This window comes from Thunnus albacares, chromosome 11 (assembly GCF_914725855.1).
Source record: "Thunnus albacares chromosome 11, fThuAlb1.1, whole genome shotgun sequence".
Classification (NCBI taxonomy): Eukaryota; Metazoa; Chordata; class Actinopteri; order Scombriformes; family Scombridae; genus Thunnus; species Thunnus albacares.
In genome coordinates this window covers 19,526,539-19,553,445 of record NC_058116.1, presented here as the reverse complement: position 1 = coordinate 19,553,445, position 26,907 = coordinate 19,526,539, and the positions used below count along the sequence as shown (strand labels likewise).

General features: G+C 39.3%; 2 protein-coding genes across 4 annotated transcripts; both read left to right on the top strand.

The window, feature by feature from the left end:
* Window positions 1–1,486: 1,486 nt before the first annotated feature.
* On the top strand, window positions 1,487–2,407 carry LOC122992576. Its single transcript, XM_044366423.1, has 2 exons — window positions 1,487–1,963; window positions 2,048–2,407. The coding sequence occupies exons 1-2, from the start codon at window positions 1,487–1,489 to the stop codon at window positions 2,405–2,407; spliced, it is 837 nt and encodes a 278-aa protein (XP_044222358.1).
* Window positions 2,408–5,012: 2,605 nt separating this feature from the next.
* kansl1l (KAT8 regulatory NSL complex subunit 1-like) lies at window positions 5,013–26,308 on the top strand. 3 transcript variants are annotated; one of them, XM_044365799.1, is made up of 16 exons: window positions 5,013–5,265; window positions 5,897–7,033; window positions 11,381–11,522; window positions 12,014–12,166; window positions 14,644–14,747; window positions 15,407–15,572; window positions 17,744–17,915; window positions 18,421–18,552; window positions 21,010–21,156; window positions 21,882–21,982; window positions 22,736–22,848; window positions 23,151–23,223; window positions 23,308–23,420; window positions 23,734–23,854; window positions 25,168–25,295; window positions 25,836–26,308. In XM_044365799.1, the coding sequence occupies exons 2-16, from the start codon at window positions 5,958–5,960 to the stop codon at window positions 25,897–25,899; spliced, it is 2,805 nt and encodes a 934-aa protein (XP_044221734.1). In that variant the 5' UTR covers window positions 5,013–5,265; window positions 5,897–5,957; the 3' UTR covers window positions 25,900–26,308. The 3 variants fall into 3 exon arrangements, with proteins under 3 accessions (XP_044221734.1, XP_044221733.1, XP_044221735.1); XM_044365798.1 differs by having other exon boundaries at window positions 11,378–11,522; XM_044365800.1 differs by having other exon boundaries at window positions 5,014–5,265; window positions 11,378–11,522; window positions 25,168–25,320; window positions 25,836–26,307.
* The last annotated feature ends 599 nt before the right edge of the window (window positions 26,309–26,907 follow it).

The following is a 26,907-nucleotide window of genomic DNA, read 5'->3' as shown; positions in this document are numbered from 1 at the left end:
CTACATTTTTAGTTGATCCTGTCACATGTCTGCGGTTTTGCTGAAGTCATTTGGGTTCAACTCAAGTCATCGGCCTGCTGTGTCCCATAAACCTCATACTGTATGATTCCCACCTCATATGATTCCTGCCACTTTAACTTTTTAGACATTGTTTTGCTGCAAAAAGGCTTGAGACTAAAAGTACTTTTTAAAAGTACCTTAAGCAATTTCAATATCTATAGTCCTCTGTCTGTGCAAAAAATAATTCTAAAGTTTAGCTAAAGCTGATAGATGCTTCTGCAGTCTGAGTTAGACCAATCAAGTGGGTATCTCCAAAGTTACAGTCTTTTTAGTATGAAACTCCCCTTTGTGCTTCCATACACAGTGTTACCCTGTTGAGCTGTGACATAGGATTGGCACACAAAGCAGGAATTTGTGCTGAAAAGATCGTAATTTTAGAAAAATTGAAAAAAATGTGAACCTATCCTTCCAAAAAAACATTAGTTAATTAACTCCCACCCTCATAAACATCTCACTACTTGAATTGATTCAGAGATTGCCATTCACATTTTAACATTGCGCTATGGGGAGGTGACAGGTACAGCAGGCATCCTTTCACAATATTTCCAAGAAGTTGGAATAAATATTCAGCCCACATGAAAAAGTTGAATGACAACTTTGCTCTTTTAATCAGTCCCTGGCAGCGTCACTGTCATCAATTACACACATGAATACAATCTAGTTACTTTCAGCTAAAATTTTTGCTCACAGAAAGGTTGATGACTGATTTTCTTTATTTTTGTAAAAACCCAAACAATAAGCCTGTGACAAATAGCAGGAAATGCTTACTTATGTTTATAATTAGCCCTGTAAGGGCAATTGTTGCATACAGTTTTACAGGGATGAACAAAGTTGCACTGAACTGAAGAAAATGTACAAACAACATGTATTGACCAAAATCAAATTAAATCAGAGAGAGTCCCAATGATGGTATTAGCCTGTTTGCATGACCACATCATTAAGCAACTGCCCTTAAATAAACAAGAAAAAGGAGCAAATTTACATCTAAATATTCCAATGCTGTTAATGAAACATTTGTTTCACTGTCTCAGAACAGTAAAGCTCCAACAGTCATTATCTTACTTGAGAAGATGCTAAATTTTGGATGTTGCAACTTATTATCTAACTTTGCATAAAAATGTTTGGTTTCTGAACTTCAATCAGTGTGCCTGAAAAACTAATTTTCTTAACACGATCACAAATAGTCATAATAGTTGTAACAAATGATCAATACATGATCAATACATGGAATAAAAACATGGAGTAATGACTGTATTGCTATTTCTAGGTGATTTCACAGTAATATGCTTTATTTGCATGTTCCAGTTTGCATTTGATGCAAATATGTCTGATTTGTTACACTGCACAGAGTTGGAGTGCCTCTCAGATTTTATCTGTAAGAGCACCACGAGGGAGGAAGACACCAAAAACAGAAACAGCACACAAAATGAACTACCTAACTTGTGGCCTAATTAATGGGCCTATTGTTATTCTCAACATCATGGCTAATGCCTTTTACCTCTTTTGCATGGTCTGTCCACTTTGCAGCAGCGACAGGATCAAGCAACCTCTGAAGATTCTCCTGGGGTCCTTGGTTTGCTGTACAATAACTTACCTGATGTCTGCTATTGTGGTGTTCTTTTCTGAACTACAAGCTGAAAACTACATTCTCCTTCAAACCTCATATTTGGTGTCGCTCTCCTGTTTGTCCACCAGTATGACCTCCTCTGTTTGGCTGAACTTCTTCTACTACACGCAGATTGTACCTGCACGGCGAGTGCTCTTCATCTGGATTAAGAAGAACATCAACTCCATCATCTACTGCATCTGGCTTCTTGAGAGAATTTACAATTTGCTTGATTTCACCGTCATGTTTTTAGAGCTTCTTCCTTTTGATAGCTCTGGATTCAGTAACAATTTCACAGTGGGTCATAACATACCTATTATGCCTGCAAGAGCTCTCTTGAAATGTCTGGCATATATGTATATCATAATAATTTCCATACAGACGGCCCACTTCTTATTCTGCCTGTGTGTAATGGTGATGTCCAGTGGTTCAATTGTTGTCTACCTGTGCGGCGTTTTTGCGGCAAATGGACAACCCTTCCCCAGTTCACAGTTCAGTGGTCAGGTGAGGGTCACCGTCACTGGCATCCTACAAGGGGTCCTGTACACGATCTGTGCTGTGTGGACTTTGTACAACTTTTTATCTCAACACTCACCCAATACGTCCATCAATCCATATATTCACTTCACTATCATCAACTTGTACATGTCAGGCACCACGTTCAGCCTGGGAGCCGGTCGGGCTGTGTTCAGGCAGAGAGCAGCAAACATCTGGCTCAGATCAACTAAACAAGAAGGATGATTCTGAAGCTCAAACCAGGATGTTGGTGAGACAAACCTGATTTAACCAACATATGTAACACTTTCTTAGAAATCTGCATGGATGCAAACTGCCCTTGAAGCTTGGAATGTTATTGTAGGAATTCAGAGACAATAGCTGCTTTTGTGGTGTTATTTCATGTCAGACATATGAGTATTTATGTTACATATACCTGGATATAGGTGTATGGGGCATTAAAAAAGATATTTTGATTAATATATACTATGTTTTCATGTCTGTAAATGCTTGATTTTTGCATTTCATATGCAAAGATTCTGAATTCAGTAGCTGGAAGCAATTCAAATGACAGGTTAAGAAGTCTATTCAAAGCCTACATACAGTTTGTAACTCGCTGCTATATGTCACCTTCCACAAGAACTGAAATCTAGAGACTCATTTTGCAGTCTTTATCCTTGGAAAATACAGTATGTTGTGTAAAATGTCCCCCATAAATGACTTCCACAAGGTTTCTATTGTGGTAGATCCTCCATATGACACTTGAGGCATTTGAATGGCAAAACATTAAGAATCATAACATTAACTCTTTGTTGGTGATTTTTGCCCTTTGATGTCGACTGAGGTCAAACGCTGAAAGATGTTACCTTCATGATCTGTCGGAAATATTGCTATCCAAATACAACACTCAAGAAATTTATGAAAATAATATTGAGAAAGATTTTATTTTTTGTGAAATAAAAGTTTCTGAAATGAGACAAATTTTGTGAGCATCAAGTAGTAAAATTAGTGTATTTATTGTTCATCCCTTGGTACATAAGTGGTGTTTTAATGTTGTTTCTCATCATCAAACTGTAGCCTATGAGCATTAATTATGGCACATCTGATCCACATTTCTCCTCCTTATTCTATGTAGTTAAAATATTTTCTGTGCTGCTACTGCGTATATAATAAACCTATAACAACAACAACAACAACAACAAAAACAACGCTTTTGCAGTAGTCTACATTTTGTTTTGTTATTTTGTTATCCATGTTACACTTGACTGCTTTTGTGTCAAACTTGGATTCAAATTCATGTTACTGGCCTGCTGTTGGCTGATTCCTGCTACTTTTTGTGTTTTCAGACACCATTTCAAAAGGTCACATTATGCGTTTCATAAAAATGAAAAGACTCTTCTTTTCTCTGTCCTGCAGCAACTGTCATAGCAGCTACAGTAGGCAACTACACCATCTATTATTTCAGCTGTTTTAAACATACCCTTGATTCTATTTCATGGAAGCATGTTGCATTATCAAAGAAAAAATTGTGATACCTCGTAACTGTGACTTGGTATAATGTATATTTATATTTAGGATCTGTATTTTATAAAAATAGAAAAGATCTCACAATTATGAGAACTGTATCTTATAATTATGATAAGAAAAGTTAGATTTTCTTATAATTACTAGATTGTTACCTAATGATTATGAAAAAATAATTACACGATGTGTTCCTCATATTAACTATAAATCTATCTCATACTGTAATTACATGATCAGTAACTTGTACTGTCTTGTAATTACAGATCCGTAATTATGTAATATTCAAGATAAATCATTAAGAGACACAAATCTCGTGATTATGAGATCATTTCCTTGTAATTATGACAATGACCGCATGTCCAAATTTCATAATTACATAAAGAGATGTCACAATTATGTGACCTGCACTGCATAATTGTGATTTAGTATCTACTAATTACAATATGTGTATCTAGAAAACTACAAGATCTGTAAGTTTTCTCATAATTATGAAATAAGGATCTTGTAATTACAAAGATCTCATGATAAGGAGATCCGGATGTTGTAATTATGAGATCATTTTCTCACAATTATAAGATAGGATCTCAAAATTATGAGATCTTTTTAAGAATATGTTTTGGTATCTTTATTTGGCAGTCGAAAGTGCAGAGACATGCAACAAACATTCACAGCCAAAATCATAGCTCAGGCATAATTATGAATTATTTTGTTATAATAGGGCAAAAACGCAATCTTTGAGAAGTGGAATTTTTCACTCTGTGTCCTCACAAGTGTGTATGGAGTCCCCCTGGGGTCAGCTGAGAAAAAAAAAAGATCCATGATCCATCCACAATGCCACCTAGGACATAACAATTGAGTGGTTAGAATCTAGAGGGTGTTATTGTTGTTGAAGTTTCAGTTGGTGAAGGAAAGAATCGGAGAGAAATGGTATTAGAGTTATATAGCATGTGTGTGTATTTATATTTAACATAATTCATTTAAGTTGATCAGATATAGAGATACTGAAGTTAAGCTTGTTTGTTCGATTTGTGTTGCTGTGGTGTGTTATGTTTTGTGTCGTTTTTAGATTTTTGTTTTGTCTCCCTGTCTTGTTTTGCTTTGTCATTACGATTGCAGGTCTTTGTTTAGCTACTATGGGAAGTCTATTGTGTATGGATGGGCATGGATTCGTAACTCGAGGGCAAGGATTATGAAACTCTAAGGCGCAGATTTCCAAACCGAGAGTACAGCTTTTTTCCCACATGGATTTTTTTTTTTTTTTTTCCTCAGCTGACCCCAGGCTGTCTCTGTAAATCCGAGCTGCTGAGGAGGTCCTGAAGGCATCATGAGTGTGGTTGTGCCCCTCCTCCTGCAGCTGATGAGCGAAGGAGAAAGAGGAGAGAGGAGAAGACCTGTCGGACATCCGTGAGGAGACTCCGTACATAACAAGTGTAACTCATGGATAGCTGTAATCAGGCGGGTTCGATTTTCAGATCTGTTAAGGACCAGTAAAGAAAAAAAGAAATATTTAATGTCAAAGCGGTATTCAGCTGTAAATCTTAACTGGAATAACCGATGTTAACGGTTTACGTCCCTGTCAGGTGAGTAGTGTAACAGTTAGGTTCACTTCTTCCACAAGTTATTATGGAGAGTTAACGTTAACGAATTTTCGTTATTGGACACGGTTTAGCTAACGTTAGAGCTTACAGTTACACAGTTTAAGAGACTGCGAATGTCGCTAAATATTAACCTAACGTACGATTGACCTACTGTATGATGAGTAGTTAGTGTATAAAACCAAGGTTAACCTAATGAAACCGTGAAGCAAGAACAACAATGATGAATTTAAGTTCCGACATATTGAAATGTCAACTAACTATGTGTCAGATAAATGATAACAGAGAGCAAAGACGACTGTAAATAGTTGGTTTATGCCTTAAAACGAGGCACAGACCCGTTAACGATAAAAATGCGCCAACGTTAGCTAAAGGTAACGTTAATAACGTACAGTTGAAGTGTATTACTGCTGCTACAGATCGGTAAAACAAATGGCTTTGATCAAGTTTAGGTTGTCTGATTATTCCTGCCACTCTTAAATAATCGTAGTTTGTCTACAGTGTTTCCCACTTACTGACTTGTACTCCGAAAATTATGTAGAATTGTGCTTCAAAAAATAGAGCATTATTTACATCAGTAGTGGAAATTACCAACATGTATTTTTCTTACTGTCAGATCATTTAAGGTGCAGTCTGGAAAGTCTGCTGCCTAGACTATCAGTGGTTCAGAAAGGGCTATGGCCCCAGCCCTGACCAAAATCTTGAAAGATGGCCATGGGATCCACCTGTCCTCACCTCCTGCCTCTGTCAGAATGGACTCAGATAGTAGAGTAATGCGAAGCACCGAGCTGGACTCTCAGATGACATCGACAGGGGATGGTGACCTACAGAAGATGTGGCTGAACCTCTCCTCTCTTACCCCTCTGGACTCCTGCCTCCCCGCAAGCCCTCTGGACGTCCCTGCCAACCCAGTGCTTTCCCCATTTCTGCAGACATCTGCCAGCCAGTGTGAGATGGTGCTCCTCCCCAGTCCAGGCTCCCTCTTCAGCCTCCTGTCCCTCAATAAAGGCCTGAGAGATTCTCATCAGGTGGCCTCCGTCTTCCCAGGTGTACCAGACATGTTTTTAGTCCCTGTCCCTGAGCACAATAGCCAAGAGGCTTGTCTGTTGCATGGACACAGTGCTGCTCCTGAATGTGGGCCAGATGGCGTTGATGTGCATCACTCCTCTCTTACCCTTGCCAGCGTTTCTCCTTCATATACCCATGGGGAGCTAAAATCTGAAGGCTACACTCCCTGCTTTGCACCCCCACTTACATTGACACAAAGGGACATGGCTGGAATAAGCTGTCCTCCTCCAGCTTCAGTAGTGCGGCCTTGTGGTGGCAGGTTGAACTCTGAGCAGCCGGTATTGCGAGAGGTGCTGGAGGAGCAGCTCTCCAGGCAGGCAGGACTGCACAGCAGAGCTTGGAGGCTGCAGAAGAGATTGCAAGCCCTCCTTGGAGAGCACGCTTTGCTACACTGCAACCAGCAGCTGGAGGGGCTGAACAGGCATTGTCAAACTGGAGGTGTGTCTCTTGACAGCCCGGACTCCTTACATCCTGGTGTGTTACCTCCACAAGCGGGCAATAAACCCCATCTGTCTTGGCTAGAGTCGTCCACAGCCTCGTCCTCCTTCACAGAGCTCAGAGAGTTCAGCCTTTCCAGCCAGGCGGTGCTAAGAGGCCTGCAGGAGGCCTTCGACTCTGAGGCCACAGGCAGCAGCAGCTCAGATGAAGAGCAAGCGGAGGAAAGAGAAACAAAAACTTCACCTGTGTGAGTATCCAGCAAGTGGAGGTACTTTATCGTTATCGTTACTTTTTGAGAGGGACTTACGGTCCAAAGCACACACACACACACACACACACACACATTTTCTACAAGTTACAACCAGATGAGATGGCCATGTGATGCAGAATACAAACAGATAATGAGACCAGTTTCCTTGTGGGCTTCTATGAAAATGAGGTCTTTTATATTTTGTAAGATTTTAAGAGCCACAGCGGCTGCCTGAGAAGGTTATTATAGCTAAATAAACAAGAAACAAAAGAGAGACTTGCTTATCGAGTTGAGATAAATCGTATTATTTCACACAGTTTCAAATAATAAGGTAACCGCCGCCGTTGTAGACAACAATAAGAAACCAACTTCGCCTTAATTTCACCACAACAGATCATTTGTCAGAATCCAGCTGTGGTTTACGCTGTAGCCATTGATTTTGTTCTAATTCAGACAAGTGGAGAGTTCACAAAGATAGACACTATTACACCCGGCAACCATTCAGCTCAGGACAATGAAGGCAAATACAGTGAGAGAGAAGAAGTGCATTTTGTTTAGTTTCTTTGACATTATGAGAAGCGAGACGCACATCTACAAATAGGTATTAAACAATAAAGCCAAAGACTTGTATCAGAGTGACCTTGTAAGTTTTGGAAAGTCTCTCAGTGTATGTGATCCTCTACGGTGTCGGATCCAAACTGCACACATATTTGTCTCGGGCCCTCAGAGAAGTTTACAGTGTGGTCGTCACAAGTACAACTTTTGTCCTCCCAGCTGTGGAGAGTGTGATGACATACCGTATTTCAGCCGTGCACATTCTCTTTCCATGCAACAGACTAGCCAGCTCTCTTTACCCACAGGCTGGGACTTGCCAGAAAGCCTGCAACATGCCATTCTGTGCCTCAGCTCCTCCTCTTTCTAGTGAAACACGCTTTTGAAGTGTGTGTGTCTTTGTGTGAGGTTGGGCTGGGCGGCGCTGCTGTACTTGTGCCCTCGCCTAAAGTGAGTCATAATGCTCCAGAGGAGGAAAAAAAGATGTCAGTCTGTTGTGATTCTTTGAGCAATGTTTTTTTTGTGGTGCCAACAAGCCACAAGACAGTACTGACCTGAACAACTGTCCACACAAAAATGAATATAATCAGAATTCAACATATTTTGTTTAGGTTATGCTTTTGCATTGATCTGGTTAATATTGAGGCAAGTGTCCTCTAATAAATCTGGGGAACATTGCAATATTACATGCAGGGAAAGAGAGCAATTGGGCTAAAACTGAGCGATGTGAGGACACAACAACAACAAAAATTATCTCTGTGAGAAAAACAAATCTAAGATGTTGATATGCTGGTTTTTGCAGCGTCCTTGGTGCAAAAACGCTAATTCCAGTCTGCCAATCACTTACTATAAATCATGCCTTTGTTAATTAAAAACAGGCTGATTACTGTCAAACCTTTTATGAAAAATTGAATCGAATGTTTCTTTTTTATATATATATATATATATATATATATATATATATATATATATATATATATCATTGCCACAACACAATGTCTAACTGAATGCAGATTCTGTATTCAGTCTGGGATCAAGTAGAAGAAAGGGGCATTTCTATAAAGATTATTTTTCTGGCAGGCGGTGGAGAATGATGGGAAACATGTGGAGAGAGAGAAAAGGAGAGATATCCAATAAAGGTCCTGAGGGGGAGTTGAACTGTGGACCTCCGAAACTGTCTTAAACTGCTCGCCAACCAGGACATCCTGGAAAGGAGCATATTAACCGTTTAAAAAGCAGACTTCAGTAGTCATAGACAATGTCAGGAATGTTTCAAAGAACAAGAACAATGTTATCAAGCTTGAACAGTTTGGGGTTTAAGAAGCACACCGACCAGCAGGTGAAGCTCTCACTCATATTTACCTCAGAATTCCCAGAGAAAAAAAAGATACCTGGTCCTAATGGTTAATTTTGAAACAAATTAACAATTAGAAATAAAAAGTGTTTCAAAAATATAACAGACACCGTTCACAGCGTCATCATTTGGAAAGGAGAGATTCGGGCTGCTGGGCTACAGTTCTTGTTCTGCCATTTCTGACTGTGTAGATGGCCAGTTTCATTCTTTTCAGTGCCGTGATGTAAATGAGGTAAACACACTTTCTAGTCAACAAATGTGGGGACGTCAGTATGCCGTCAGTGTTAGAGCAGCGCAGGTCACGTCCTGGTCCTGGTGCGTCAGCCAAACAGTTTTGTTAACCAGTATTCACAGTGACGTTGGCTTCGGTCCAATTAAACCTTTTTTACAGGACTCAAGTTAGTTGCAGTGCTGTTTATTTCTTCAGGAAGACTTGACCCATCTGTTTGTCTCTCATGATTTCCTGATCAGGGCGTGTTTACAGTATTAACACCAAAAAACAGGAATGAGAAAGAGGGTTTTATGTGTGTGTAGTGTTTTGCGTGTCTTCTTTTTTTTTGGGCAGCTTTGGTCATTTTGGAAGCACTGCCTTTTGGCTTGGTGTGTGGTCTTGTATGGAACAATGCTCTGTGCTCACTCAGTAAACCTCCCCTAGGGTGGTTTTATGGCAGGGTCCTCCTTGAAGAGGATATCTCTTTGCTGGAGAGAGGGACATGGCCTTTTTCCTTCTTCAGAAAATGTGGGAATAGCCTCTGACATTCGAAGTCTGACTTGTAAAGCAGTGACATGGTTTGACTTTAATTTGAAACCACATGTCCACATTGCTCATTTTCTGCACTGGCAGCAGTCATTGCAAAAAATGAACCTCCAGCTGTTGCTCATTTTCAGTATGTGTGTCATTTTAAATATATTTCACTGTATGAGAGTATTTGTAAGAGGCCAAGTGTTGGAAAGTTTAACTGCTGGACACACCCAAAACCTCTAATGCCTCTGCAAGGAAACACTGTTCAAATAAGGGAATTTGTAGACCCAGAGCTACTTACTGAGGCTGGCCTTTAACCAGGATTTGGCTGAGGAAACTCATACTTTTTTCACTGTGGAGGGTATCCAGCGAGTTTCTGCACTCCACATTTATTTCAGCAATGCCAGTACTTTCATGATAAACACAGTATATTATAATGTTTATGGACTGCCTCAACAGTAGGTATTGGCAGCGATTAGATTTCTCCTCTCCTTTTCCCGTCTTTTCCTTTCTTCCTCACTGGCCTACTGTTTGGCAAATATTCCTGGAATTTTCTCATTATACAGTTGGAGAGAGCTGCAGGGCAGCCAGGTCTGGTCATTGTTCCTGTAGGACAGAGAGAGCCTACTCCTTTATAAACAGATATTAGCTCAAGGTTGAGTGAAACTCAGTGAGAGGCATTAACCATTAACCATTCACAGGCTGTAAATTACAAGCAGATAAACAATTTTAAATATTTCACCTAACAGGCAAACATTAACATAACCTCTTTACAATACCAAAGGGTATTTTTAAGCACTTAATGTGTGTGTGTGTGTGTGTGTCTTTGTTGTGATTGGCCTAACCTTTCCTTGTGCTGCCGAGTGTTTGAAGTGGGGGAGTCCCTCTCTGTCCTAGCCAAGGTCCAAGATCACTGCCATAGCAACTACTGTATGGCCCTGTTGGCCCCTGCCCCCCCTCTCCCACACACACACACAGAAGAGAAATGCTAACTGAACAGGCTAGTACCATGGAAACGTATAGACAAACACCACACAAATCAACGGTGTTGTATTTTGTGGCCTAGATACGCGTTTGTGGTTCAGCATCCTCGCCTATGTTGTTAGGATGCTAAACAATTTACACGCCACACAGCAGCATGGCTGTGTAAAAATGGGTCATACGTACTGTGTATTGACAGTACTGCTTAACAAATGTGTGAATTGATAAATGGTTTGGTCTGTCTCTCATTCTCTTTGTATCCCAAAGAATCTTTCTCTCTCCCCTTTTGTGTTTCTTGTGACATACATATTCCTGCTAATAATTCTAATATGCTTACCACGTCGTGCACTTTCAGTGTATCATACTGTTTTTATGACTGCATTTCATATCTTTGAAAGGAGGTAACGCCAGCACACTTACCCCAAGCCGCCAAATGTAATCATGACAATGTTTCGATCCTACTCGGATGTTTGCACACCAATAGGCGGACAACCTCTATGATGACAGGTGTGGTTAATCATTCAACCTGCCTATTCAGTATCTTCAAATTTTGCCACATTTCTGACTAAATTACAAATCATCACGAGGATTAGGAATTCTCTTCTTGTAAAGGGTCTAAACCCTTTGCCAAAAAAATAATAAAATATTACAGCACTGTTACATGGTCCTAAATCATCTCCTCTCGCATCCATCACTCTGTACCTTCTGCCAGCAGCAACAGCAGCTGTGAGAGAAAGTGGCTAGCAGAGAGAGCGGAGCTGGGCAGCAGATGGAGCTGGTTGCAGCTTCGTCTGGCTGAGCTAGAGGGGAGGATACAGCAATTGGTGGAGCTCCACAAGCGCATCCGCTCTTCCAAGGTAAGATAAAAGTCATCTGTATCCACCTCAAAAAAGGGGCACTTGACATAATGCACCAAGTGGCGGCCATAGAGGGCATTTACTAAGGGTTTGTGGTCAAGTCTGGGTACATGAGGTAAGTCTTGTGTAAAGATAATGTTAGCCAACTTTTACTGTCTTGAGTGGCACTTTAGTTGAAGTGTTATATAGAGAGTGTAGCTACAAACAACAAACTCACAGCAACTTTCATGGACTGATAGTACTACTACATACAGTACCAGTCAAAAGTGGTGACACAACTTCAAGTGTGTCCAGACTTTTGACTAGTACTGTAAATATGAAGATGTAATATATGTATTGAGAGATTAGACTCTCTGTGGTCACTGTGGTCATTTTTAATAATTTAAAAATAATCCAGGTACAATACATAGCAGATTGTACAACTGAAACCATGAAAATATGGTATGAAAGTTGAAGGATCAACCCGTGTTATCTGTGTGTGTGTGTGTAAGGGCGGTGTGGTGCTTGCAGACTCCCAGCCACTGACAGACAGGCAGATTCAGCAGGCCCTGCTGAGGGAAATGGCTGGGTTATCCTGCACGGCCCCAGATGCTGACACTGAACCCTGCAGCCCCACACGCCTTCTGCACAACATAGAGAGACAGGTAAGAGGAGGTACACACTATTCACTAATGTCAGAACATCCTTTTCTAACTCGTTGGCCTTTGCGGAGCGAAGAAGAAAAGCTTATCAGTCTGGCATGTAGAAAAGTCACAGGAGGTTATCTATCCATAATGTTAGATACACAACAGTTACTTGAGAAGATTAAACAAGATTTCACTTGGTGTGTGTGTGAACGCCTCCTCCAACTCAAACCATATTTGAGTTGGGGTATTTGCATGGAGAAGTGGTCTGAGAAAGCAGATGCTCAAGTGCAATGTTGTGCCAAAATGAGTAACAAGCACAGCTGATGTGCAGTAACACCCCCCCCCCCCCCCCCCCCCCCCCCCCCCCCCCCCCCCCCCCTCTGCTGTGCATCTTCAATTATCTTGGCGTAGGTGAGTTTGTCTGGAGCCAGGAAAAGTGTAAAAAATGTTTATTGGATGTTTAACCACCATATTCATGGCCAGTTCATAAACAATATCAAGGAGAATAAAGGGGCTAAACACTTCACTGTTGTTTGGTGACTCAGTCTTTCATTGGATGGAGAATGAAGGGAGAACATCTTAATTAGTCTTAATCTAACATTTGAGCTCTTTTCAATAACATTGCCCGCTGTCGTCTTCTCCCAAAGAACACAAACAATTTCTTGCTGATAACAGACATTTATTAATAGTTAAATGTATGAATAATACATGATAAAGAAAATAATACAACAAAGGAAGAAAAGATCTTTAAATGACAATATGAACCTTAACTCAGTGGGCCATCGTGAAGTGAAATATGTGACTTAAAGTTATAACAAAATGGAGGGATGCTAGAAAAATAAACTTCTCTAAGAGATGTTTTACTTATCTTGATTCAACATCAAATCTTATCACAAAGCAGTGGGTTATGCCTCCTGTGTTGAAGATTGTCGCCGTAGGGATGAGGTCGTCTCAGCAGGGCTCACTGGCGTGGCCTACTTCATGGGATACAGGCCTGTTAGCTGCTGGGCTGCCGTGAAGGTGTCTCTGGGCCACTGCAGTGTTGAGTCCAGCGAAGTTCAGCTGATCTTGCTTCAAGGTTACGTCTTGAAAGAGTCTTCGCTGTCGGATAAGCTCCTAAGTGACCCAGTGGATGCAGTCTGGTTCGCTGAGTGGGTGAGGGCCCAACAGCAGGGCCTACCAGCAGTCTCTTGGCCTTGTTCAGAGCCAAAGGCAGAGTTCCTGGCAGAGTTTTTCCGAGGCAATCAGAATAAAATACTAACTTACATGTAGAAACACGGAACTTAATGTTAGAAAAGAAAAAGAAAAAAATAAACTGAAACTTGTTTCAGTTAAACGTTAAAATGTGCAGATACTTTTAAGTTGAAGAACAAAGGAAGTAAAAGAGACATCTAAGAAAAAATAGAGCTCATGATGAGGATTTGAGGAACCAGCCCTGCCAAAGTCAGTCAGGCTTCTCTTTTTATCAGTTCACAGAGTTTTGGGGCATGGATAAAGTGTTTTGTGCCGGAACTCCTAATGAATAGTTAATTCCTTTGTTCTAAGTTTGGAGGCTGTCCTAAGATGTCTGACTTAAGATGGCAGCTCATAATTTCTGAAACCAGTGAATTAATTCAAGTTTTACATGCAAAAATCACATATGTCAAACATCACCATGGTCAAATGCATGATGATAAAATTGTATGCAGCAGTGTATTGTATAAAACTATTAAGAAAAACATTTTAATTTGAACTATCACAACTATAAATGTCTAATACTATAGTACATATAAATGTTAAAAGCAGCTGTAGGGTTACATTAGAAATAAATGCAGTCCATAAAACAACACATATTCTTAAGTGTTAAAAGACTTCGCTATCCCAATCAGTAGATGGCAGTGTTGTCACATGATGAGAAATGTAACAAAATTAGATTCTGTTAATTCAGTCATTTCATATCGCACAGATAATTTAGACCGTCCTTAAGGGAAACTTATGCTGAGCAACACTATCTAGTTTACATGACGGTTAGACTACTTAATTGACATTAATAGAGACTTAGCTGAAATAGGAGGCATACCAATGTTAAGTCAACTAAGGAATACACTGCAGATTTATGACAGTCTCTGGAGATAACCGAAACCTCAAGGGGAGTCTCTATTCATGTTAATATGGACAGAGACTTTTAGTTCAGTCGTTAATTTGGTTATTTTGTTAGCCATGGTCTCTGAGGAGGGTTTTTGAAAGCACCAGTGTTGATCTAGCAAGTGTCACTGGTCAACCCCTACTTGGTAAAGAGATCAGTTCTGTGAGACCCTCACCTGCTAGTGTCTGTACTCACCTCTTTCTTAGGAATTCAAAATAGGTTGTGTCCAGTAGATTTAAAGAAAAGAAAGCAGAATGTCCTTCAAGTGCCTGTTTACTCACTGCTTTTAAAAGGGTGGATTGCATCTCACACTTAAGTGTTAATTTGTCATTTATGAAATGCATTATAAGGGCAATGTTCTTCATTGCAGAGCGCTCAGCTCAGCCAGATCGTCAACAGCCTGATGCCTCCTCTCAATTTTTCACCGCCATCAAAACAAGCACAGACCTGGAAAGGCAAGAGAGCCTTCACAAGGTAGAGAAAACTCACACACACACACACACACACACACACACTAACCTAATGCTGAAGCTATCTGAGCATGGGTCAGTGAGAGTGTGTAACATCTACATTACAATAATCTGTAATTGCAGTGAAAGGATGGGTTCACAAACATTGTAGTTCAGAGGCAAATGCTAACATGGGGGCTAGTCAATTTTCCAATAACTGGTCCATGTGGATAATTTCTATGGTCAGCTGAAATAGTCATGGGGATATTAAACTTAAACTAAAAAAAATAGAAACTTGTACTGATAGAGGTTTGTTCATTATCACTTTTAGGCTGAGGCAATCAGCTGAGTTATCAAGGTTGAAAGCATGCTCCCTGTTTGGAATGTAACACAGTGAAACAGTTTGGTTGGTCCCCTCCATCTGGCCTGATTTGAATCATCCCTTCATGTCTTTCCTTTCTTCTGCCTTTTTAAGTCTCCCTGTCTGGTTGTGAAGATAAAAGCCACATAACAAATACAAGACATTCTGCTTGTGTATGGATGTAACAAAGGGTTATACGTAGGTATTGTTTGTTTTTTGTTGTTATTTGTGACCAAGTCTAAGAGACCTTGAAAAGCATTTTGATCGTAGCATTAATCATATACCTGATATTTCCATGGCCTCATCTGATCTTGTCCCTGCAGTGGTCAGAGAGGAGACAAGGTTTTCATGCCGAGGAGATTGGGTTCCAGGAGGCAACAACGTTTCAAAGCTGATTCGTCATGCGTGTGCGCTCGGACCCGACCCCTGGTCACCTACCACAAGCCCAAACTCTTCACTTTCAACACCGACACCCCTACCAGTCCACAGGTAGGCTACATGCAGTCTCTTTAGTCTTAAGTCTCTCTTTAGTCCTTGTGACCTTTTGCATACACAGCTGTGACAACACACATGCACGTTCTTGACATTCATCTGTAAATGTGCTAATGCAATCTTTCTCTCCCTCTCTGCTCTGAGGTGGAGTGGATACATGAGAGAAATGAAAACGACACTATTGCTATTACACCTTAATACTGTGTCATTGCCTAAATCTACTCATTCAAAACACACTACTTATACATCCTGAGTGTAAACCCATTTGAGCTTTTATAATAAAGACCGAAAATTATTAATGTATTTCATGAATTCTTTATTCGTGTCAAATACAGGTTCAAAGCAGTCAGGCAAAATGTGTAAGCTGTGATAGTGCTCAAAAGGTTCTTCAGTGGTGGAATGCCATATCACTAAAATAGTTCCCCAAATTAAAAAGGAATTAATGTTTAAAGCCAGGCACCTGCCTTTAATTAAACAGTAATATCTCTTGGATTTACTTCAAATAAACACAAATGCATGTGATCGTGTAAAAGCTGTAGCCTTTATTTAGCCAACGTAGCATAGTGCAATGCGCTTACTGCCAAAAATATCAGGGGGTAGTGGCAGTGGTGTGTGTGAAGTTGTTGGTAATGCCTCGCTTAGCTTCACACCATTTCAGTTATACGCATTCAAACACTGTCAATGAAAAATGATATACAGTAAATATGTAAACATAATATGTAAACATTGAGTTGTTCGTTGTCATTGTGTTGAATTAAATTTCATGTTGTTCAGAATGGCTGCTGCACTTTTTAATCGAAGCCTTCTATTAACATGCATCCTTGATTTACATTAAGAAGAGCAACAAGCTGCACAATCAACTATTCAAGAAGCATTATATTCACTTTTCTATATCACTAGATCACAGGCTTGTACTATTGTGCTGCCAGACAGTGTCATTTCAGCAGTAACTCTACTTAAAACCACTAAAATAATAGTGACTTGCATCTCTCTAATATGATTCTACTCATCAACTTTAATATCATGGACAGTAGAGTAGTTGAGGTATTAAACTAGTGTCTCTAAGGCTACCACCAGCCAAAGTCCCATTTATTTTTATGATATCTTCATTTAAAGCCGCACTAATCTATATTTCTATGTGGCCTCTTGGGGTTACACCATGAAAGAGTCTTTGCTGTGATAAACACATGCTCAATTATCAACTCTGCAGTCCCCCTCAGCTCTTTGTATTGCTTTCTTTTGGCTCACAAATTTTACTATTCAGTCTCACAGCTCTCATCAACGTTGATTTCGGCTGAATCAGGCAGCTGTGTTCAGAGAAAAAACTCTGATTGACAAACTGTGCGCTACCTTATGGGACATTACGTTGTGACAGGCAGAGGTAGCGACTAGCTGGTGAACATAATGGAGCATTTGGTGGCTATAGAGCTGGTTATTTTTCTCAGGAGATGGTGGAAACCAACACAGAGTTAAATAGAGGTTGAAAATTGGATTTACACTTGCAGGGAGGCCAGAAACATGACTCAAGCTGAATGCTAATATTGGTCTAATTGACCTATTATTCACAAAGGTTTTCACTATAACTTTAGGACATTATGTCTGTGTGGAATTTTAATGTTCTTTTTTGTGTTAGATTTTGTTCCACATTTCAAACAATCAGTTTGATCCTGTTCCTTATCCCTATGTCATTGAGACTGAGATAATCCAATAGGACTTTGAATCAATGGTACACAATACATCAGAAATCAATCACACTTATAGAAACATGAGGTGTGAGTCTAATTCCCTAATCTCTAAACTAGTTCTTCTTTAGCTCATATAAAATCCTGTGAACCAAGTAAAAGTTTAACTTCTCATGTACAAATTCAACATTTTGAAATGTCAACATACCACTGGATGCCCCAGTGCCATAATATGAACAATGGCAAAGAAAACCTTTAACAACTTAATTGCTTTAGTCAGTTTGGATTAATGGAGAGCAGCATCCTTAAAGCCTTATGTTTCATACATCAAAAAAACACAGAAAACACTTAAGTTAGGACACAGACTTAAGTGTTTTCTGTGTTTTGTTGACTTATACATATGTTAATTATGCTCTATTGACTATTAAGTATCATGCAATGTAAGTAATTTTCTTTCTCTCTCGTTCCCTCTTCCTTGTGCTTCAGGACTTGGGGAAATCCACTTCTACCTTCTCTTCTTTCTCATCATCTTCCTGTTCTTGTTGTTCCTCTTGTGATCCTGTGGTCCTGTGCTCTGATCCTGACTGCAGCTCCAACAGGGCCCTGCCCTCCAGGAATCCCAGCTCCAGACCTCACTCTGTGTTCACCCTTTCATTTGGTAGGGGAAACATTAACATAGCTAGTGTAATTGAAAATGTGTGTGCCTTTTTTTCTTTTGAAAGACATTTGTAATGTTGATTTATCCACTGTTGTCTGAACAAGAGTAATTTATTGGCTTCCTATTTGACAGGGTAGACCTACTCTGGCGACGTTGAATCAATTGTCAATTGACGCCTGTAGGACGTGCCAAATGTGCCACCTAGTAGTAGCAGTCGCCAGGATGTGCTAGATCAGGGATTGATAGTGATAAAATTGCTGGAGTGTTGATTCACATCAATTCTGGGAAATAGAACAGTTGTTGTCATGTTTTGACGTGTGTCCAGATGACATCATGTGTGGGGTTTACAGAGAAAACAATGGACGGTGGTGTTTTTATGCTGCCGGTGTATACTGCCCTTAATTCCACGCTAACATTTAGAGATGTACTGAATAATGGATTATTATTGTTTGCTAAAAGTGTGCTTTTGTAACCTAATATTAAACATTGTGTAATCTCTTTTCAGACAATCCTCTTTCCCACCACTTACAGAGAGCCCTGGCTAGAGAAGAATGGTCCCAAAAGCCTTTGATTATCAATGCCCAGCCATCCAGTCCAGCACACTACAACAGACGCAGCTCCACACCACTGCACAACAGTAAGTCCCCCCATATACCAGCATTGATTACATACCCTTTCCTGTTCTACGGTGCTCTCCTCTCTTACATTATGTTCTGTCATGTAGCAATTACTGAACCAATATGTTTAAGTGCTGCTTGTGAGCAAGCCCAAAGCATGACCCACTGTGTTGATGTCACAGTCAAGTGATGAGTAAGATGACGGGAAGACAAAGGTGCTATTTAAAAAAATGCACATCTTTTGTGGTAATTAGTCATCTAACAGACGGGAACCTAACTGGCTTTTTAGCCACTTTGCTTTGCTGTGACTGAACTCAAGTGGATTCTGCTCTGAAGTCAATCTAATGTCAATGCTGTGCACCAGAATTAGCTACATTCTTGGTAGTTGGTATCATTTGGTCCTATTTCTTACCACATAGCATTGAATAATGTGATGCATTTGTACTTGATTTATTGGTGATCATTTTTCCATTCGAAGTAATTGTTAACACATTTAAAAAAAAAAATCAAAAAAAAAATCATCTTGTTTAGAAAATTCTTCCATTTGCTTATAGTCAGTATAACAAAGCAACATCAATGAATAAATTGCTGCTTCACAGTCGACCGCTGTGTCTGCTTATTATCTCCCTGTGGACCATCATAATTGCTTGCCTGCATGTCAGACATCCCACTGGGTCTCTATGTGGCTTCCAACCGAGCAGTAGATGGAAATGAAATCATTTGGCATTTCACCAATGTCAATATGTGTCTTTGTATATTAGTCTCAACTAATGATTTGTTAATCATTTACGTCTGCACTTATATGTCTGTGGCAGCTTTGGTTTCATGGTTTCCACAATGTAGCCCGATGATCCATAACAACCATTGATTATAGATTTTTGAATGTTCCCTGTTTATCCAGGGAAGGTTGACTAAACACTATGTTTTATGTGGGCATTAAAACTTTTTGTTATAAACACAAAGATGACGCATAAGAAGAAATAAGAAATGATAAAGTAGAGAGGAGGAGCGGAGGAGACAAAAAGCAGGCAGATTGGAAATTGATGGACCGCTCTGTGGTTTTTTTTTTGTCCGCTCAACTAATCTTGCTCTCATTTTCGATAACAGAAGAAGACAGCCAAGTCAAGCAAACGTCACCCAGAATAATAGCCTGGCACATGGCAACAAATCTCTTATCACAGCTGAATATAGCTAAAATAGAATGATATTATGTAAACAGTCTAAGCATGAAAGAGATGGAAATATGAACAAATGACATGGAGAATAATGACTTCAATGACGTAACTGAATTAATTGTTAACTATTTTAGCTGTTCGTACAGCCACTACAACTCAAATGATGTTTTGTATTAGTGGATTCCAGGCATCAGTCCATCCTTATCTTTTCCTGCTTCCTCTTACCTATTAAAATTTGTTGGAATACTATCTGAAACTGGCAGCTGACTGATATTGCTGCAAGGTGAAAAAAATGATAAATTGTCAATTTAAAGCCTCAGAAAGGTGAAAATATTTTCAAAATAGGTAATTTCAGCAGTTATTTTTAGTTTCTAGTTACACAAAAAAAAAGAAAAGATAAAACAGTATTGCTTGCGATACTAGGTGTACCAGTGTAAGTTTGACCTCCACTCTTACATTGCATGTTCTTGCACAACATGACGTCTTCGTGACAGGGTTTTGACCCCCCCCTTCATCAATCTATATGAACCTTGCCCGATGAAGTTCTGAAGACTGAAAGGTTGTCAATAAAATGAGTACAGGTGATGGACAGTGTGCAGGATTCTTTATTTTCTTTCCAAGTCATTTGTTGTGTTCAATCATGAATTGCATGCTTTTGCCAGTTTTCTCAGTATATCCAACTCCCAAGTAGTAACTGTAACTGGCAGATCCCTTTGTTATATTTCGGCCCCCTTGAAAAAAGTTGAAAACATCTGCACACTTATCTCCTTTGCACCAAATGTATTATCTAAGCTTTTGGTCACAAAGACCTTTGTCAGAGCAGAGCATGAGACATGCCAGATACACACAGAACCTATCGTCTCTCACAAGGAGGAGGGGTCATCAGTTAACAATCAACATACCTGAGGTAAAAGGAAACGCACACTTTTAGTGTTAATCAGCAACAGTGACTTAAACAATACAAAACATAGCATTTTACCCAGAGACATAAAAGTGTAAAAAATGTCCAAAATACAACCAAAAGAGTAAATGTACTTAATATATTTCCCAACATGGCCAGGAATCTTAGGCTAGCAAGTTGATAGTGCCATGATTACTGTAAGTAAAGCAGTTGGTACAGTATGATGGGAGTAGGGATCAGAAATCTGAGAAGCAGTCACCTGCTCAAGTCGTAGGACTAATGGTTAAGGATTAGCTTTTGTACACGTTAACCAAAGCGTAAAATCTCTGAGGAACTGAATGGTAGATTGGACAAAAAGGAAATTCCTCTGGTGCATTAATTGACTTTGTGTATCGTTATAGGTCACAAACACAAGCAGCATGCAAGGCATCATAGAAGCAGAGTTATGGGTCTGTCACCTATCAGATTGGCGGGCTCTGCTCAGAGTCAACACAGGAGAACCAATAAGAGGAAAAGAAAGAGAAGACACATCCACGGGCTGATAGAAGGTGTGTGTATACGGTATATGTTGCCCTTTATTCGCTCTGTACAGTAAACTGTCATCTTGATTTTGCATGGATTTATCAAAAATAAAACGCAAAAATTGTCAACCTCCCAGTAGTAACATGGGAAATGTGTGGGAACCATTTAGTGGCTTCACCCTTTAACCCACTTTGTGCCACTACTTTTGTGAAGGGTTACAACACAGCAGTAAACGGTGTTGAAATCGTTAATGGTAAAATGACAGATTTAGAGCTTTCATTCATTGTACACCAAATGAATAATTGATCAGTCACTTGAAATTTTTTTAAAAATTAATTTGAATGAAGAATTATGGCAGGGGTTCAAGTTATCGGTGGGATCAGGGCTAAGTTGACTTCTGGTTTAAAGGAAATCAGGGTTAAAGTTGAGAGTTAGTGTCACTAAAGTAAAGTGAAGTCACATGTCACACGCATTGTTGACAGAAGATGTCAGTTTAAACGATATATGTGAAAGCATCAACACTGTACAGCAAAGCAACACAGATAATTATTACATAAAAGTAGTATATAATCAGTGAAACATTGTTCAGCACCTACTTCATGTCATCAGATTTTTAGTTGGATATTAGTATTGTACTAGCCAAATAAATGAATACCTTTCAATTTTTAGGTCTTGTTCATAATGTAGTGTTTGTTACAGCTAAATGCCAGTTTGACGTGTGTGTGTGTGTATGTGTGCGTGTTATACTTAGATGAGGCAGATGTACTGTACCAGCTCTGTGACCCAGACGAAAGTTCCGATGAAGTCCCAGAGGAGAGCTACATACAGGTTTCACGCAAGCAAGCCTCACAGGTAACACACGCTTTTATACTTGTGAGGACCCTCATTGACATAATACCAAACCCCCTCCCTCACCCTAAACCTAATTCTAACCTTCACCCTAAAATCAAGTCCTCACTCTCACTTTCAATATGTAAAGATTCTCAAGGTCTAAGACTCCGAGACCTCCAAATGCCATAAAACTATTTATATGAATTGAAGTATGTAATCGGGGTGATTACATATACATTTTTAGCATCAGATTTCTGCATCAGACATGACTATTGACTTTGTGTATTTGTTTTGTTACATAAATGACATATGGGCTGAAGGACAACATCAGAGGCAAGTGGTGATGTTTTAATGTTATCATCAGGACTGTACAGCTGTACATATTTTAGCCCAAAAATAAATCAGTTATAGATTACAGTGGTAGACGGAGACTTCTAATTTAAAAATAATGCTCACCTTACTTCTAATTTATTATAAATGTTACTTGGGATCTCAGGGTTTGGTGATGGGCTGAGGAGAAATGTATGGAATGATATTCAAACAAACCATGGTGACCTGCGTTATTATTAATTAATAATCCACATTGTAATGTTTAGATTTCTGTACAACACAAATTCAAATGCATCATTTGGCCTGCATATATGTGTTAAATATGAAAACCTTCATCATGGCAACCTAATGATGCAGAATCAGTTTGAATGGGTGAACACTTCTGAATCACTGGTGTGAACTGTCAAGTTGCTCTTAATTCAACATGGCCATGCTTCCTCTCAGGGCTTTGTGCGCAAACGTCAGGGAGAGAGTGTGTACAATATCAACAACATTGTCATCCCCATGTCAACGGCTAAGGTGGAGAAGCTGCAGTACAAAGACATCCTCACACCCAGGTATGAAATAACACTGTCCCTAAAATGAAACTAATGGCCAATGGGTTTTCATTGTCCCCAAGTTTATAAATGTATTTATGACTGTATGTGGTTATTTAAAATCTAACTTTAAATAATGGTGCTTCATTTATTTTGTCTTGAAATTAATTTTCACAGTTTTCATGCTGTTTAATGCAAGTCTAATATGTAATTTTAGTGCTGTTAAGTTGTTTTTACTCTTTTTAGAATTGAAATATAAATGGGTTGGGCACACTGTCCATCATCATTGTCTGTCACCTCAAAAAGTCTGTCTTTCTTCGCAGTTGGCGGGTAGTTGACACCCAGTCTCTGATAAAGAAGGAGGCAGAGAAGGAAGGCGACAATGAGGAGGGGCAGGTAGTGTCTCATCCTTTTTTAGCAGTTTATTGTGATTTGTGAAGAAAATATCTTTATCCATCTTTGTGTGTGTGTGTGTTTCAGGTGGAGGTCCTCAATGATGAAGTCTTTGCCCAGAGACACTTGGCATTAGAGCAGAGAGAAAAATTGTGCTGGTCATCTTGGGGAAAGAGAAAATGCTGCAGGCGTCCTACAAGGTGGTTACATTTGAATACTGTTACATACATCATGTAACACCAAAATGCATCCTGCCAGGTCAGGTGGATTTTTTAGAATGAACTGTCTTTCTCAAATATCAGAAATGTCCGATAGTGACATATTCCATGCTTTTATCATAAGATGATAACAAAGACAATTGGATTAAAACCTAAACTCACAAAGACTGTCTGTGCTGACTTTGCAATGCAACTGCTGCAGACTTTGGTTTGTTCTCTGCATGTAAATATAGCTCGTGTGAAAGTGGAATGTTTTGGTGGAGTTTCATGGGGTATGCTTATTTTTTCACTCCAGATCTGGCAGCAGGTTGTCAGGCAGTGGGGGTGGGATGTGCACATCAGGAGAGGAAAGCTCTGTGGAGTGGAGTTGTGCTCAGCTGGATACTGATGAACTGCCAAGCTTAGAGGAGTGGCTGGTAAGATCAAAAGCAGCACAGCTGAAACCCCAAATCCCCCAAACAAACTTGCTCACGCTGAGTCATACACAGTAATTTTCTAACGGCTGTCATGTTATGATGACAGCAGTGTTTCCCTTCTGTTTTCAACATAGTGGGCAAATGGTAATTTTCATGCACATAATTGATTAATAAAATGCAAAAAGCAGTCAGGTTCAACCTCAACCTTCAGAAAGATGATTTTGGCTGCTTGATTTACTTGGGTCAATGTTTTCTCATTAATGCCAACTGGTGGTTTGTTAAATGGGTTTTGTACTGGAGACTTTTCCCCCCTTTTGTTTCCTAAGAGTGGTACATCCAAAAGAGAAGCAGTCAGTTTCAGAAGATGAAAAAAAAAATTCATCAAAGTGACAAAAGGAGAAAATTAGGGATCATTTTGTGTAATCCAAATACAACAAATACGACTGCACTTCTCCTGGATGGCCACCATAAAAATCAAACAATAACAGGTCAAGGGTCACAAATATTGTTGTGACATCAAAATGATAAAAAGGCCAAGAAAGAGAAATAAGCTGACTAAAAAGATGACATGCCCCAGTCCCTATTAAGATAAGACTTAAGAAGTACATTGCCTATAGATAATCATTTTTCTCTTCAAAACCCAGTCTTTGCTTGAAGGATATTTCCTGCGCCATTTCTGTCAAAGATATGGCTGTGTTTATTGTTTGAGCTCCAGAACAGGGACAATATATATATTATATTGTGTGAGTTGGCTTTATTAAAGCCTAGATGGATCTTTGAGAGCACACACAGATGATTTGCTCCAGCTGATGATGCACTGATTGCAGTGCTCAGTACCACTTCACTTTGATTGGAGAAGGAATACATCACTATAAAACCAGATTGTCCTAATCAACCTTCTCCACACCACAGATATCGCCTATGTTACTGCTTTGCTCTCCAGCACCCATACAAACCCTGATTAAACGTTTGATTTAGCAAACAGGCATCAGAGACATGAACACCTATGATAAAGCCTTCAAAGTCTAAATTCAATAGAAAGCCTCATGTGGGAATAGCAGTTATCAGGGTTATGGACATAATTTCACAATTTGATACGAGTTGCACATTCTGTGTGTAGCTTATGAAGTGTTAAGCAAACATTAGGGTCAGTACATAATTAATTTACTGATATGTTATATTTTCACCCCTGTGTCTATAGAAAATCATACATACATACTCAGCTTTGTTGTGATATATATCTAATTTACAGATGTGGATAACATGTACAAATTTGTTCAATTGAATTATATGTCCTCTCAATCTTCTGGCAGCCTCAGACACCCTGGGGGCCACGAATGTTTCCTTTGGATGACGAGGAAGAAGCCCTGCTCTCTGATAACCTGGTGCTACACTGCCCTCTAGTGGTGAAAACAGACCCATTACACCCATCGGCCGCTGAGTGAGCAGTGCCTTACTTTTTACATGTAAGCAAGTGGTGAAATACCATGAATTTGTTCTAGTGCTACAGCATACAGTAAATGCTGTAGCACTAGATCGTGTGTCAGAACTTCTTGCAGAATTGGTGTAAAAAAATTCTTTGTTCATTCATTTGGAAAGTTTTTGTAAATCATTTATTTATCTTGTAACAAGTAATTCAAAGTGCTTTAGTCCTGTGTTCCTTCAAACCATAAGTCAATTTAATAAGTCATTTTGTAGCAGAAAATATTTAGCAATTTGTTAATGCTCTCATTTTTCACTGCATACAAATGTTCATTGATTGATTAATGCAGTCATTAACAAAGGCATAATTCATTCATTCTGTCAGAGCAATTTAAGAAGTTAACTCAGTAAGGAAGAGTGGATGGAATTACACAAATTATTTGTTCATACAGACAGTAATAAGGTCTCAGTCAAACATTGAGTGTTTTTGACAGTTACGTTGTGACTTTGATATGTTATATTTCTCATTCAATTTTTAATTGTGTTATTTCTTTTCCAGATCTCCTCACATTTGGGGCCCTGAGGAAGAAATGTGCCCTGGGAACCTTAATTGGGATGCTTAGTACATTCCATGAGTATAGTGATTTGATGTTATTGTATATTATATAGTAGTATTTATATTGTGAGCATTGTAACCTAGTAAGAAATGGTTTTAACTCACTACTTTAGCTCCCGCTACACTTTCAGGTTTTAATATACAAGAGGTTCTGTATGTGAAGAAGAAATATAAGGAAAGGTATATGTACCAGCACAACTCCATGGTAGCCTCAGGTTTATATACTGTTTGTAGTTGTCACATGCTATTTATTTTCACAGTTGTCTTATAAAGTCTGTATAGAAAGACTTCAGAACACACACACATCTTTGTGTGATGTTTACTTGATTTACATGTGCTTTGTGATTTCATGTTTTTTGTTTGTTAGTTTGTTTGTTTTGTATGTTGATGCTGTCATTTTGGTATATATTTTTTTATGAATAAAGGAAAGTAAACATAAACATTACTAAACAAAGTGGTGGGTGTCATACTTTGCCAGGCAGCAAATTTTTCTAGAGTTTTCCGATGGCTGATTCAAATGCTAACACTGTGGCAGAACACTCTCCCACCGTTTTCAGGTACCCCCTGAGTGTTATTGTACCTGAGTATAACATTGACAGTTGTGTTAATGTTCCCTGGTGGGAAGCCAGTACATATGAGGGATCATATCCTTTCTGCATCACTAGCTACTCCTACTGCTTAGTTGAGACCTCCACATGAAGAGGGTGGGATCTTTAGATAGCATATGTATCAGGAGGTAATACAGGGCTCTCTGCCCGCCCCACATAGGATCACAGTGGAAAGTTGAGGATTTCAACTTTAAGAGTAAATGTAAGAATGAAGGAGAGAAAATATCAGAATTATAGTATTAAATCATAACAGTTTGTTCTATTTTTACTCTGTGTGCCTTTAGACATGTAACAAGTCTAAAACAGACACAGAAGTGAAACATTTCATCGATCAGAAGCTCTATGGTTTTTATTTTAGTCACATGAAATATGTCTGCAACTTCAGCCAAGTCAACCTAATGGAATAT